The 15,467-nt window shown below is 39.2% G+C and overlaps 1 protein-coding gene across 9 annotated transcripts in view; it reads left to right on the top strand.

Moving 5' to 3' along the window:
- HDX (highly divergent homeobox) overlaps positions 1 to 15,467 on the top strand; it is a 46,354-nt gene that overhangs the window by 18,141 nt on the left and 12,746 nt on the right. For 7 of the 9 annotated variants that reach the window (XM_065846429.2, XM_071813465.1, XM_065846424.2 and 4 more), the window contains 3 exons: positions 7,870 to 8,016; positions 11,795 to 12,002; positions 14,999 to 15,078. In XM_065846429.2, the coding sequence (XP_065702501.1) occupies positions 7,870 to 8,016; positions 11,795 to 12,002; positions 14,999 to 15,078 (435 nt within the window). Of the gene's footprint in view, positions 1 to 7,869; positions 8,017 to 11,794; positions 12,003 to 12,052; positions 12,144 to 13,019; positions 13,217 to 14,998; positions 15,079 to 15,467 lie in introns of those variants that run through there. The other 2 variants (XM_071813466.1, XM_065846432.2) reach the window with 2 other exon arrangements.

Below are 15,467 nucleotides of genomic sequence, written 5' to 3'. Positions count from 1 at the left end.
TGAGAATGATTATTATGTATTTTGTTTCTTAGACCTTTAATCCTGTGTCATTTTAATCAATAAACTGCATAAATATTGCTGGTTAATAGAGTCCAGTTTGGCAACATTTGTTTCCCGATGTGGATGTACTTTCTCCCATTTGAATGCACAATCAGCCTTCTTAAGGAGATGAGTTTAGGAGCTGGCATTCTAGAACTGCTGTATACACACAGGTGTAAGACAACAAAAGAGAAAAGGCTCTTCTTAGAAAACTTCAGTCTCAAATGTGAAATTCTTTTGAAGAAAGAGCATGAGGGAACAGAAATAGAATGGATAGGGTTGTAGGACTACGATTATGGCAATTACTGCCATTCAAACAGTAAAAAGGCTAATCTGTATTTTGTTTAAAATGGAGAAGATCATCTTTTAGATGCTCTGAATTTTTAATCTTTTGCCTTGATGTTTTGTTTTCCTTGCCCTGTCCTTCAACCACATCAAGAGAGAAATAAAAACTGCAGTTCTGCAGAAACACTTTCTAGTCTGCTCAGCTATGCTGTAAGATGACGTAATCCTGACTGTTAATGAGTATTAGTCTAGAAATATCACCCTCTTAGTTATTCATGAGAATGTCTTTGGAAATTAGAGAGTTCTGTATTCTGTCATGGCGTGCGTGCAATGCATTGGCCTTTACAACTGCATTGATTTTTGGTTTTTCACAGGGTGGTGGAAGGATAACAAGGATTCAAAACCAGAAGTGAAGATACTGGTTAAAAGAGAATTAAAAGGGGGAAAGTATCTTCATTTTTGTCCTTGCATTTAAGTCTTGAGTGTACTAACTATGCTTAGGTTGTGTGTCACCTGATGTCTTAGAAAAGTGGTTGGTGTTTGTAGTAGATATGACTTGGTATCTAACTATGGAAAACATTGGCTCCAGGTAAGCTCTGCCTGGTTTAGCTGTGAAGTTTTATTTTGGGGGGAGAGCAGGGGTTTGATTTTGCTTCATTTTTTGTTTCTTTTTTAAATTTCTAGTTAGCAACAGTTCTAGTGCTCTTGATATCAAGCCTGAAACATGAAGTCATCAAGATAGCAGATTAAGGTCTTACAATTATTTCTGCTTATCGCCCTTCAGAAGCAGGAATAATAAATCACATTAAATGTATGGTGTGTATTTTGGATGGGATTTTAAATGAAACTTCAGTTATCTTTCATGTTAACATCTGGGCTAGTTCATGCAAGATTTCAGTGGAACACTGGGCTTGTATTTTCCCCAGACCTAGAGCAGCACTGTGTTGTAGTGATGCCTTTGATACCTTATTGAATAGTGTCCTTCAAGTCTTATCATTTTGGACAAAATACATCTTTTTAATATAGAACATGCTTTACCTAAGTTCCACAAATCACCTAGGCTTATTGTACACTGTGATACTGCAGGCTGGAAAGAATGTCCTATCTGGCCAGGAATTGAAAAAACAGACTTTCCAGTCTAGTGTGAGGAAGACGTTAATAGATTAGGTAAAAATCATGATAATTGCTGTCCAAAAACCAGTTTACTTTGAGGCTGAGCATTCACTATTTTACAAACTAGTTCAGAATCTTAAGAAGATGAGCAAGTTGTCAGTTTGTGTGGATTGGAGGTTGGTTTTGAAAATTATGGAGTTATGGAGTGGCTGGAGTTCAGAGTTTAATTTTTTTGACTAGACTGTTATATTGCACTGATATATCTTTTCTTTTTTCCTTTTTTTTTTTTCTTCTTCTTAGCTGTGTTTGGTTTAGAAACGCGTATTAACGGAATAGATGTAATTTTGGCTGAGTGTTGAAGCAGTTCCAGCTCTTTGCAAGCTGTGGTACTATGAAATATTTATCAGTCTTGCTTTCATCAGAGCAAATTCCGTGCTTACCTAACCAGTGGGAAAAGACACAAAAAGTCTATCTTCCAGAAATCTGAGAGTTTTTGCACTAATAATACATTAGCAGTAATAGTTTAAAGGTGCCTTCACATGCCATTTGGTTTGCAGTCATTTTCCAAACCCTTTTTAGCAGCTTGTTGCTGGAGCTTCTGCCCTGTGCTGGCAGTAGCAACTCCCTCCTAACCGTTTGCTTTGCTCAGGGCCTTCAGGTTGATACATCTTTGTCCTAAGAAGGTTGAAGGTATCTTATGGTGGGTACCCATGTGCTCATGTGATATATGAACTGCTGAGACTTGGGGAAAGGCAGCATCTAGAAACCAGCTCTCTGAATTGCTCCAGTTACAGATAGCAGCTGCGTTCTATTTTCTTTTTTTTTTTTTTTTCCCTGGGGAGAATCATGTCTGGACAGGGAGTCTTTGGGGTGTTCCTGAGGAGAAATGGGTGCAGTGTGCCTTTTGCAGAAAGCACAAGGCTTTCAAAGATGCTTCTGATACCTGCATGGGGAACGGCACTGAATGCACATCAGGGTCTACCCAAGGCAGCAGGGTTAGGTCTGTAGCAGGAGAATGGGAACCACTGAAATGGGGTTGGCTTTGTGACGGTCTTGAAACCTGAACTCAAAACCACAGACTGAAGGAATGTGTAATCTGGTGTAGCTTTAATGAAGTTAAAAATCCTGGTAGTGTTAAAGGATGATAGAAACCTTCAAAGTTTATGTATAGGAAATGAAATAAAGAAATAAACTGAAGAGGAAGAATAATAATAAATGGTGCAGATGGGAAAGGGAGAACATATGTAGAATGTCTACTTCAGAAATAACTAATATTACATACAAAGAAGGTCTTGAGATATGAATTGGAGGTTCTCTGAAAAAATCTGTTAGACATTAAGTAGTGTCTGTTCAGAGAGCTGAATGCTGGCATCGTTAGGAATGGCGAACAAAGCAGAATAATACAATGCTTGTCTAGAAGGATCTAGGATTTGTTCGTACCTTTAATGCTGTGTGCACTTCTGATCTTCCCATTCCTCCCAAAATACAATGCAGTGATAGTGATCAAAGGCACAGAACAGCCACATGGGCCAAATCTCTTCCCACTTGAAAAGACATGACTGGGAGGGAGTGGAAGAGTGTGATGGAGAGCATTAAAACTGTGAAAAGTCTGGAGAAGCAGATGTGGACTCATTAGTTCCAGTGTACGAGTGGGCATCTAATGAAACTGGTCCCAGACAGGCTCACAAGGAGATTTTATGTGTTCATTTGGAGTAGCTTAAAGGAAGAAGTTCTTCTAATTTATGGCATACTGGGATTTTTAGAGAGTATCAGAGATAAGCTGCTTGTCCTGTTTTATTTGTTACTAAACTTTTAAATGTACCAAAAAAAAAAGTCTTACTCTGTGAGATTTGCTGTTTCTCCATGTGAGCGCTAGTGACTAAAATTTGTTGTGAGAGATTTGTTTGCTAGAAATAACCATTACCTTGGAACATCTCATCACAGAGCATCAGAACTGAACTGTTGATTTAATATGATTTCACTGCAGTTTAAATAAATGTAACTTTTGTTAACAATGTCCAGTGCCAAGCTGCTGCATAAATGCAATAGTTATTACATTTGTATTAAGGCTCTAGTTCTTTCATTTTTTTCACTTTTATTAGTAATCTAAACATTGTGTATAGCTTTTGTGCATGAGACCTGAAACATTTTCAAATGATGCATAAAAACTGATCTAAAAAGCAGGCTCTGATAAAAGGCAGGATGAGGACACTCCACTGCAATACAATTATTCATACCAATTATAGACACTAGATTTGCACCGCAAATATTGTATGCAGGGGGGATATTATGAGGGACTCGGCAAAGTGCCAGGAATGTCTGTAATAAACTGGGTCATCTCTTACAAGAATGTTGTTATTACACTTGAGAGGTCAGGGGATAAGCGGGGTTTAACCCTGCACTTGGCAGAACTGCTGATTCAATTTGCTCCCAAGGATTGCTCTCCATGGCCAGTTGTGAATCTGTTTTCTGCTGGAAGCAGCTTCTCTGCCTTTCAAGCTGTGAGCAACAGAACTGGTAAATGTAAAGAATTCACCAGTTAATACTTGTGAGGGTGACGCTCGAATCAGCAAGCAATGTCTTTGAAGAGAGGAAATGAGAATTGTATTAATCGTAGTTGTTATAATGAAGTAAAAATATGAACTGAATTACTGGCTCATCTTGAGCTATGGGAAGTATTGAGGTAAATATGACACTCTTCAGTATTATCTTTTGATATTTTTTCCTATGCTAACTGATGCATAACATGATATTTGTAGGACTGTAAGATTTTTCTTTTGTTTCCTCTGTTCCTCTGATGATACTGAGCAGGAGGAAGTTATTAACTAAATTGATGGAAGTGCAGTTATACGTTCAATGTAAAAATTCTATGCTTTATTTTCTCACAAAAGACATGGGCTTTTGTAAAAGCAGGATGTAACTTTTGAGCAGCTTGTAATGCAGGAGTCACATTTACATGTAACCTTTGTCAAGGGGATGATCCTGTAGTTGGATATAGTTTGTGATTTTTCTAAGAAATTCAAGAAAAGGCGTATGGCACAGTCAGTTACACACAGGCAGGTGATCTGGATCTAGACTTTTTACAAGCCAAAGTCTTATTCACATCTAGTGAGTGAAGGGCTGAGGCTGAGCCTGTGACAGTGGATGTTGCTCTGCGCTCCCCGAGAGGCCATGCAGCCGTATTACAGTCATCGCTTCACTGCAAGACGTACCTTCCTGAAGATGGTGCTTTCATCTTCTCAAAAGGTTCAATTCCTCCTTGCTTGGCTGTGTTCAGTAGGTTACTGGGTGCTGGTCTTGGTGGAAAAAACAGCAAAAATTGAGCCAGGCATCTCGGTGAGGCTGCTCTCCTCAACCCTGCGGGGGACCTGGCTTTTCATACCATCTTGTGTTTGCATGCACTTGATTTTCCCCTTGGTTTTGTTCCTGCTTTTTTGGACTCTTTCATGTGGTGCATGTTGTGGGGTGGTTTTTTGTTTTTTTTTTCATATCAGTTGACTCAAAAAACTTGTTCATTTCCTTCTGTGACCTGCAATCCATATCAGCATGATTCTCTTCAAGAACAAATGCAAAGATAAAGTACCTGGTGTGGTACCAACAGCGACAGAAAAGTAAAAATATATATTGTCACCTGAAACACTAGGGGTTATTTTTGACAAGGAGGTAGAACAGAAAACTTGAAATTCTTCATCACCCCCTCCATTTCCACAGTAAGTGACTGCAAAAGACTTCTTTGGGGATGTAGCTACAGGAGAGTTCCCTTAACTTTAAAACATCATCTTTGATCTAAGCTGTTGAGGCTGACTCTGCAACCCTGGTCTTGTAGCAAAATAACATAGCAGTTGTGAGGTGAAAACTGTTGAATGGTGTTTTATCTAATAAGAATTTTATTGAAACATTTGTAGTAGATCATCAGAATTAATATATATCCACCTAAAATGGAAAAGACATCACACTGCTTCTTTCTGTAAAATTTCTGAAGGCCAGGTGGCTTTGCTAAGCACTGCTTTCTCCACTTAAAATCCTTTTATTTAGTAAGTAAAAGCTGAGCAGCTGCCGCACCCTTCCTGTGATACTGTCCCTTTGGTAACTCTGTCTATAGTCAGTTATTGTCTAACGTGGGATCCTTTGTATATCACAAATACAAAGCTTTTCAATTAGAGTATTCTTGCACTGTATTCTTTCAGTAGAAGATGCATTTTCTTACCTAACTGGAAAATCATGTAGCAAGCAGGAATCTGAAGTTACTCCAGCACCAGCTGTACTTTATTTGGTTTTTGTTCTAATTTGCCCATTGCAACAAATTAGGTAAGAGAAGACACCACTAACTGGGGTCTTTACATCCTTACGACTGAAGTAGCATTAAACATACTGCATTTTGTGTCTCTCATTTCACCCCTTGCTGGGGCAGGGCAATTTCCACCCCACACTCCAGGGCATTTCTTTAAGCTGTGCATATTAAATATGAGTACATTTTCTGTTTTATTTTCCCGATAAGTGCAGATTGCAGTAAGCTGTGTGAGTGGCAGGTTGTTGCAGCAGTGTTGTCAGCATGAACTCTCCAGAACCAACAGAAAATGTTACTATTGATATTTATAAAAACGCTTGGTATACTTTAGAAGGTGAAGTTCCCCTGAGCTCGCTTTGTGTTCGGGAAGGCAGGCCAGGCCAGAAGGACTTGTTTCTCCTTGTTGTTTGAGTATTGTTGTCACGTTCCTTTCTGACTTCCCTCAGCGCTTTGCTGCCTCTCCCTGTGCAGAGCAAGAGCTCTTCCCATTGCTTTCCAAAGTTACGGTCTGTATTACCAACAGCTATAAAAGGTGATGGCGATTCAGTAGATAACTATACTTTTGTTCTTAGAAAATGGCTTGTAGGTTGGAGCTCAAAGAAAACCAGCATCTGCAAAGGGTGAATGCTTAGCAGGGTGCCCCAGGGGTGAAGGCCACTTACTGCTCATTGCTGCTCAGCCAAGAGCAGCCTGGGAATGTGCCAACTGGACTTGTTTAAGGTTCAAATAGCCAGAGCGTGGCTGGGAGCGCATCTGGTGTGAGCCGCTGCGGGCCTGGCTCCCCGTGTCAGCCGTCAGCTGCTGATGAGCAGGAGGGGAAACTGCCTCTCTAATTCTGTGCTTGAATGTGTGAAATGACAGCCAACAAAAAATCTGAGTGCCTGGTCGCAGTTAGGAATAGACCATACTTGAATATAACCATTTGTTTGTTTGTTTTTTACTGGTCCACCTGAGGTTATTTTAAGGAGACAGGGTTTTGATACCCCTATTTTATATTCCTATATTAAGGAAACACTCCAATGCATCTAACATTTCCAGAAATAGTAATTTTTAAAAGAAGAAAATTGCAAGGATTACAATATTCTGATTGCAAGGGTTGACAGTATTCTGAAGATTAGCAAAAATTGAAATTGGTAACTGTATAAGGTTTTCAAATTATTCTAGTTCTGCAAAATGTCTTTTTACTCCATTTTAAAGTTATTTCATTCTAACCTTTAACAATTTTTAAACAAGCAAACCCAGATTTCAGATATTGACATCATTGTTATGCCTTAAAAGATTCAACTGTCAAAATAATGACAAATTCAGCATGTGGCTACAACTTACTAGAACAGACTTTATGGTTGCATTTATGTACTCCTAATAGCAGGAGAGATGACAGACATGGGCTACTATAAACAAACCAGATTTTAGTTAAAATTCTGGGCTAAAAAAATCTGATAAAACTTGTGAATTCTGCTGGCGAATGCTGCTGTGTGTCCACAACAGCTCAAGGAGTGGCAGGATGTCTAGGATTTGTTTCAGTGTTACATCTTAGATCAGTAATCCACTATCATATATTTTGAGAAATATACACACTGAGTTTAGGCAGCTCTCAAATAAACAGTGGAACCAGTTTAAACTCTGAAGCTCACCAAATAAACATTAAAGTATTCCCTTTAGGAACTCAGAATCCTTTGAATTATGCATGTATTGTAGTTTGCAGTAAGATAAAAGAACTTTAGGTGGGGGAGAGTGAGAAACTTGAAAAGCCTTAAGGAATAATTTGCATAAATTGGGTGGAGAGAGTAAACAGCACAAGAAGAAGAAATGCTGTTTTCAGGAAGGCCTTATAGACTGAGATAAAGCAAATTTAAAAATCAGGTGGAGTAGAAACAAAGCTGCAGTGCTTTAAACTTGAGTTAGCACTGCCATTGCCTTTAAAGCAAATCCCAGGGAACTCAGTGACGTCCTGGATTTAAAAAAAAAAAAAATAAAAAAACACTTTAAAAAAATTAATTCTTAAGGGAGAGTTAAAAGAGAAGAAAAGCCACAGAGACAGAAAATAACGTGTGTGTCTTACTGTATGCAAGACCTTTGGAAATCAAATGAACAGCATAAGCAGAATTTTTAAAAACCTAACAGTATTTTTTTTTATCTTACAGTTACAGGACCGCACACAATTTAGTGACCGAGACTTAGCTACCCTAAAGAAATACTGGGACAATGGCATGACCAGCCTGGGCTCAGTCTGCAGAGAGAAAATTGAAGCTGTGGCTGCAGAATTAAATGTTGACTGTGAAATAGTGCGGGTAAGAAATCCAGAGTCTTTCCCCTGTCTTGTCACAGAAGGAAAAATAGGACAGATGAAAGCCTTTAAAAATTTCATGAGGAAGCTTGAAATAGATTTCACGTATTACATAATGAATGACCATGTTGGGAAGTGCTCTCTTGCTCTTTCTGCAGTCTAAATATAGAAGAAAGCCCTCAGGTAAGAGTCTTGTTGATCAGCAGCAGCAGTAGCACTACAAGTCGTTTGACATTCTCTTTGGACTTGAATAAGATTTTAAGTAAAAGTGTTACATTTTTTAGGGATATCCTCAAAAGTGCTATTTATATTGCTAATAAGATACAAAAAAAGCCTTTCCAAAGATAGAGTGGGAAACATTTCTCATTAATGCTTATAGGAAAAAGCCATTGTAAACATATGGAAGAATACGGTCAAAAAAAGGAAAAGAGTATTTTACAAGACCGTCTTGAAGTTGAGATGTGCTAGAGCGCAAAGGGTACTGTGAAGAATTCTGGGTCACTTTGATAGTCTGTATAGGTGGTGTTGAGGAAGGATTGCCTTAGAAAGTACAGGTTTGCTGTAGATAACCTGACTCCTGAGAACTCTTCCAGAGGCTGGGAGGTTGGGTACAGCGTCGGTTGTTGCCACTGTCTTCCCAGTTACAGAACATCCATTGTCCCTCTCAAACTGGGGCTGTCTCATTCACTCAGAGTGTTTCCATTCTTCGGAAAACACTCCGACTGTCTTTGCAGTCAATACAAAAATGCGACTGGAGTCTCCTTTCCCTCAAAACGGGCATGACAACTGTGACTAGTCCTTTCAGCCTTTGTTCTCTTTTTTCCTCCTCTTTCTTTCCATTCTGACATCGCTACATAAGTGGAACTAGGAGCCCTTATTTGGAACTCTTCTTTTGTGAAGGTCTCTTTTTGGGTTAGCATATATAAATGGGACCCAAGTTACTTTCAGTATTGAACACTAGTCTGGTTATTTACTTGCTTGTTTTCTTGAGAAATGTGAATTATGAAAAAATGAAACTGTAGTTTTGGAGGCTGAAAAGAATTGCTCTTTTCTCTGTAGAGAACAAAGCTTCTCCGCATGTTCCAAGCTCTTCAGTTATCTTTCTGAAAGGTGAAGCTGTTTCCACTGACAGCATCTCAAAGTGGACTCCTGGATGTGAAATACTCTGTTCACGGGACAGTAAGGCTGACACTCCTGCTTCACCTCCCTTGCTTAGTTCGCTTGAGAACACCCATATCAGCACACGCAGGATGACAGTGTGAAGTTCCATACACGTCTTTCAATAGCAACTGCTTGAAATGCTTTTGTCTTCAGGGCAGGTGTACCAGGCTCTGATGAACTCCAGAAGGCTCTCTAGCACTACTTATGTTAGAACATACACACACAAATGAACAAAAAGATTATTTTCTTCATAGTGGCTGGTGGTGTTACCAGTATCTGTTCTTGCTTCTGGTTCTGTTATGTGGCAGACTTGGGAATGGTAGCAAGAATTAGGCACAAGTTGGTCCAGCACCAGCTGCTGCTTTGTAAGGGTGAATTAATGCTACAGGACATGTGTGAACATCAGTGCTCTGGTGTCCTTTCTCTGAGGCACAGTGTGTGTTCCCGCTGTAGGACAGGGATTTTCTGTCACGTGCTCTGGGGGATCTGTCCTAAATTTGTTTTGGGATCCATACAGGTGCAGCTTAGCGTGCCTCTCTCCTTACCTGCCAACCTGCATTTTCTTCAGTAGGAACTGCTGATCTCTGGAGGTCAGTGTGAGGACGCAGCAGTGGTGCAGTCTGCTCAGAGGCTCCGGTGAACCGCAGCATCGCTGCGCAGCCGGGGCAGCTCAGCTGACGGACGCTTCTGCAAACAGCTCTCCACATGCGATTCTTGTGCTTTCTTGCCTTTGGATTTCACTGTGCCTTGAATTATGGGTAGTGTGCAACTAGCAACTCTTTCTCCATTTGTGCTATTAAAAAAAAAAAAAAGTAGCATGTGCAAAATAGTTATAAGTATACATTAATACATATACATCAGATAATACACTTGAACAAATATAATATATGAAGAATAACATTTTATATCTATATATAAGCTTATATAACTGTGCAAAATATTTATATATATGTATCACGTCACTTGTTTTAATTAAATAGATGTCCTCATTTTTCCGTTTTATTATCTTTCCTAATAGAAATTCATGATTTATTCAGATAAACACTGCTTTCCTAGAACTACAAATGAAGGGTCTGGAAGGGGCCACTTGTTTGGGTTTTTTTTTCTTTTTTTTTTTCCCCAAAACGTAAAATACATACAAAAATATCTAGGTAGCTCTCTGTGTACCTGGTTTGCATTCTTCAAAGAGGAGAGTCAGCGAGCGGGAAAAGCAAATATCACCCAACGAAAATGATGTGCCAAAACCAGTGTTAAGCATGTCATCTTTTAGCTAGTTAAAAAGATTCACCCTTAAAAAACATTCTGTTTTTCAAAGCTGGCACAGCATATCTTTATATCTTTAATAGCTGGGACTGCTGTAATGTGTCTTCATTTTTCTATTTGATAATCAAGGCATTATAAGGAAAACACTTTTTACTAAACTTTTTCGTGCTGTCAGAACTGTAGTTAAAGAAAGAATGATAGGGAAGAGAAACAGTACAGGTATTTCTGACATAAAGCCGGAGTAATGTTGTTTAGTGTATCTTTAAAGAAAAAATGCTATAGTATTTTAATGTGCTTGCTAAACTCTGTTGGAACACAGGCCTTATGGAAGGGACCTGACTTGGATGGAAGAACTGGGTACAAGAACTGTTCAGGAGAACTGAAATTGGATGAGAAGTCAAATGCCTGAGGAATCCAAAGGGAGGGAGGGAGGGAAGAAAGAGGTGAAGAGTTGCAGACAATTCTCACTACATTATGTGAAACTCTGGTTTGAGTTTTTAATAATTTTTAGTGTAGACTTTATCAGACAAAGCAAGTTAGTTAACAGTTATACAGATCCACTTGGAGAATTTTGAATGTGATGGTTTTTTTTCTTTTTTGAGACTGTCCGTTTTATTGATGTAAAATGAACTTCAAGCATCCATACCCTTCTGATCATGAATAGCTTTCCAAGTTCCTTGGTCCTTCCTGGACCTGTTTGATCTCCCACCACTGTTTACGGAATGTTCTTGTATACCTCACTGCAAGGAATGTTTCGTAAAGATTTGTCTTCCAGCCAAAGAGGGCTGAAGGATAATATTGCTCTGAACTTAATTCTGCCAAGTTATGTTGTGTCATCAAAGTGTAGTGATGTAGAGCTGCCAGCCTGGACAATGTCCTCCCTGCTGTAAGCAGTCCTAGAACAGGTGGGCTCCTTGAGTTATGGGATGCTTCAGTCCTCCTCTGGAAGCTGCAGAGTGGCAGAACCTGGATCCAGGATCTTATCTTAAATTCCTTGAATAATTTAGGTGTGGAGAGACCTGACAAAGTCACCTAGTCCCACTCTTTATTTAGAGCAGGATTGGCTTCAGAGTTAGGTCAGGTTTCTCAGGATGTTGTCCAATAAAATGCTGAGTACCTCCAAGGCTGGAGATGCCAAGACTCCTGTGGACAAACTGTCTCAGTGCCTCACTATAAAGCATTTTTTCTTTTTTTCTTGAATCCAGTCAGAACTTCTCTTGCTGAGACTTGAAACACCTCCCTTGAACTGCTGCCTACACTCTCGTCCCTGTAGTATAGATGTGCTAATGTCACTTGGTTGTGGGCCTGTTGCTTTTGTTATAGTTTCTGATATCATTCCTGTTTATTTCTCTTACAAGACTTGGATTGGGAATCGAAGACGGAAATATCGTTTAATGGGGATTGAGGTCCCACCCCCTAGAGGAGGTCCTGCTGATTTCTCTGATCAATCTGAATTTGTTTCTAAATCAGCACTTAATCCAGGAGAGGAAACAGCTACTGAAGTGGGGGATGATAATGATAGGAATGATGAAGTATCAATCTGCTTATCTGAAGGAAGCTCACAAGGTATTTGAAAATGCAGTTACTACTGTGCGTATATTTTTAATTTTGTGCAGTGTGCATGCTTTGGATTCTCTGTTGTACACATTCAAAAACGTCTGAAAGAGTGTCTGCCAGTCACAATTATCTACCTTGGCCACACAGAAGGTACTGTTTGGTCTTTTTCTTCTCTCTGTATTAATTCTTTTTGGTTTTGTTATAACAAAGTTTGCAGAAACCTTTTATCGTAAGACCTCCGTTTCTGCCAGATTCATCCGAAGTTAAATGACAAGTTCACAATTTGCTGGTGCAGCTGAGAGATGGACAGACAGTACAAATGTATGAGTCTCACTTCCCAGGTTTTAAAAAATGCTTTCTGTTAACTGGCCAGTTCTACACAACCAGCGTGACTATCCATTACCGTTTGCCTGAATCACACCAACAATTCCCATCTAAATGTATGCGAACCCTCCTTGAGCTGAGCAGAGCTATGCAGTTAGTTTTCCTGATATTAAACTGATGAGAGACATTCAGGAGATGCATTAGCTCAGACTTAGTCTTCAGCTAAAAGAGCTCCACAGTACATCAGTGCAGCAGAAGTCCTGCCGTCAGCTGCCTGTGCTGCGTGTCTGGCCTGTGACCAGCAAGAACGAACCACAGAAAAGATCAAAGTCAGTAGCAGGGGAGCATGCGAAGCCACGGAACTGCATATACAGGGTGCCTGGGTGTTCTCAGGCAATTGCATGTTCTTGAGTGATAATTGTCTCAGACTTAATTCCCTTTCACTCCACCTCCCAGAACCGCATGACCACATTAAATCGATCTCTTCCTTTCCCTTTGGTTTGTTAGCGCTCGGGGCCCAGGGCCGATGAGCTGCTGTTCAGCACGTTCACCAGCCTCACAAGCTCAGCTAATTGCTCCCAGTGCTTCTGATTAGAAAAGATCAATAAAGCCTTTGCTCTCAAAACTAAAAGAAAGTCTGATCTAGTGCATGCTGTTGCAGCTTAATATGCCAGACTTGATTTTGTCATTTTGTCTGAACAGTTTAAAGAACTAGAAAAATGGAGAACTGCTGGGTACGAATTTGTAATAGCTTTGTCATATGCTACTGCAAAGATAATGAGATGATAAAGAAATGGGTCAAGTGATTGAAAGCCAAGAGAGATGCAGAATCTGAGAGTCCTCGATTTGCCTGAGGTGTGGAAGGAACTGATTTAGTCACATCTGCTTGAAAGAAAATGGTGACAGGGGAAGAGTCAGAAGTCTCTCTAGCTTCAAGTAAGGAATAACACCTCATTTATTCAACGAGGCTTTCATGAAATAAGGCTGTAAGACTGAGTACATTAGAGTCAAAGCTTAAGAAAGTACAAGAAAACTACAGAATTTCTACAGTGTCCAGGAATCCCACTTTCACTCCTTTATTCTACTACAAGGATTATTTCTGTTCTTTTCTCCCGTTCAAAGGAGTAGGTTTCACTGCTGCAGCTCAGCCTATTGTGAACTTCCTGGAAAGTGCTTCCACCAGTAATCACGTGGACTATTCAGCCACAGATATGTGATTGTTTTAGTGTTTGAGAACTATAACTTTCGGTCCTAGTTTATTAAACAAACAAACAACAAAAAACAACCAGAAAAACGCACACTCTCAAAGACAAGGAAAGGATATTTTTAGTCACCTAATTAAAGTGTTGATGGCACTTGCTTTTAAAATGTAGTGTGTAAATGTTAAAAAAAAGCTGTACTCTGCCGTAAAATTAAGCATTAAAGTTCTCATAATGCCTTACCTTTTTTAAACATATGTTAATTGAATGCATACTTTGAGTAAAAGAATGCGGCTCTGTGTAGGCTGCCATGGCTGTGCCAGTTCATATCAGCTGAGGAGGGAAATTTTCCTCTGAAGTTGTGACCAGTGGCAGATTAAATTTATTTGAAACAACTTCAGGTCAAATTTACTCAGTTTAGAGGTGTTTAACTGGTAGAAAAGTTATTTAAAACTATTTACTGTCTCTGTATAGTCTGGTCTAAACGTTATCCTCTCTTTGCAAGTATTGGTCATCTCCAGTTAAATCTCGTCCCCCTGTGTTTGCACCGGTGTCTGTCCCTGCTGTCAGTGTCCCAAGTGAACACCTGCCCTTTCGCTCCCCATTCTTCCTTTGCCCTTCAGGTGTTGGACCCTTGCAATGCAAGCTCTGCCCTCAGAACTAATTTTACTAGAACTTAGGAGGAGTTTCTTTCCAATTAATAGCCTAGCTGTTAATGACATTCAGTTTTTTATCATAGCTGTCTTGCCTCTGTGTTTTATTTCCTGATTTGCCATTTCTATCAATCATTTTCTTCATAACAGTATATTAATGTGGAATATTGAAGTAAAACTGATAAACACAGGGAGAAATAGGCCTTTCTTTCTTGGTTTTTCACAGTGCCCATAGGCCTGATGGAATCATCTAGTGCTTGTGGTTTAAACTTTAGGATCAGATTGACTCTGCTTTTGAGTGCATACTTTGTTAATACATAAGGAAGCAGCTGAGGTTCACTAGGAATAAATATTTTGCTATACAGGAATGAAATAATCTGCTTGATCAGCTTTTGGTTTAAAACTAATCAGTGTCTCCAAGGAGGTGGGATTCTGATATGTACCCTATAACTTCAGGGCATGCAGGATGTTTTGTGTAGTCATTTATTTTAATAAAAAAAAAAAAAAATCTGCACACCTCTGATGTGAAACACATCACTTTTGAATATTCTGACCTGAACCTAAAAATAGGAAGGTTTTGTTACATTGTAGTACAGTTAACTGATAATTTTTCTGTTGTTTCAAGTAACAGTTGGCATGACTTTGCCATGAAATACTTGTGATATGATGTCTTCTTTAAGAAGACATCCAGTATTTTTTATGAGTAGACATTGATAATATGATTTTGCTTTTGTATCTAGTAGATGTGACACATTTAGTGGTAAAGACTACTAATGTTTCTACAGCATAAAGTTTGAATGAAATCTGAAAAACTAACTTATTTCTGCAGAAGAGACAAACGAATCTCTTCAAAATGAAGAAATTGGTCACAAAGATGATGACCAGAATCCAGTATCTACTGATAATGTGGTACGTATACCTTTTCCACTAACGTGACCCTCCTTAGTTGCTACTGTTGAGGTTATTGTCTGACACTGGTGTTTTTTACTAGGTGAGAACTTTGGCTGAGTGTGCTGAGCGCTAAAAGAAACTGTACTAAAATACTAAACCATGGAGTTACGCACATTTGGTAGAAACTGAATTATAGAGATTTCTGTATTACAACAATCCAGTGTTCTTTTTTCTGGAGTGCAAAGCACAACACTTGGGTAGCGCTCTATAAGTACCTGGTACAGCAAAACAGCAAGAATAAAAACCCCAGAATAATAATTTAAAATGGTTTTGTGTACTGTTAAATAAGAAGATACCTGACTTTCTTAGGTGTTTCTTGTTTTCTCACTCACATTGAGTCACACACA

Source organism: Patagioenas fasciata, chromosome 11 (genome assembly GCF_037038585.1).
Source record: "Patagioenas fasciata isolate bPatFas1 chromosome 11, bPatFas1.hap1, whole genome shotgun sequence".
NCBI lineage: Eukaryota > Metazoa > Chordata > Aves > Columbiformes > Columbidae > Patagioenas > Patagioenas fasciata.
This window is presented reverse-complemented; position numbering and strand designations above follow the sequence as displayed.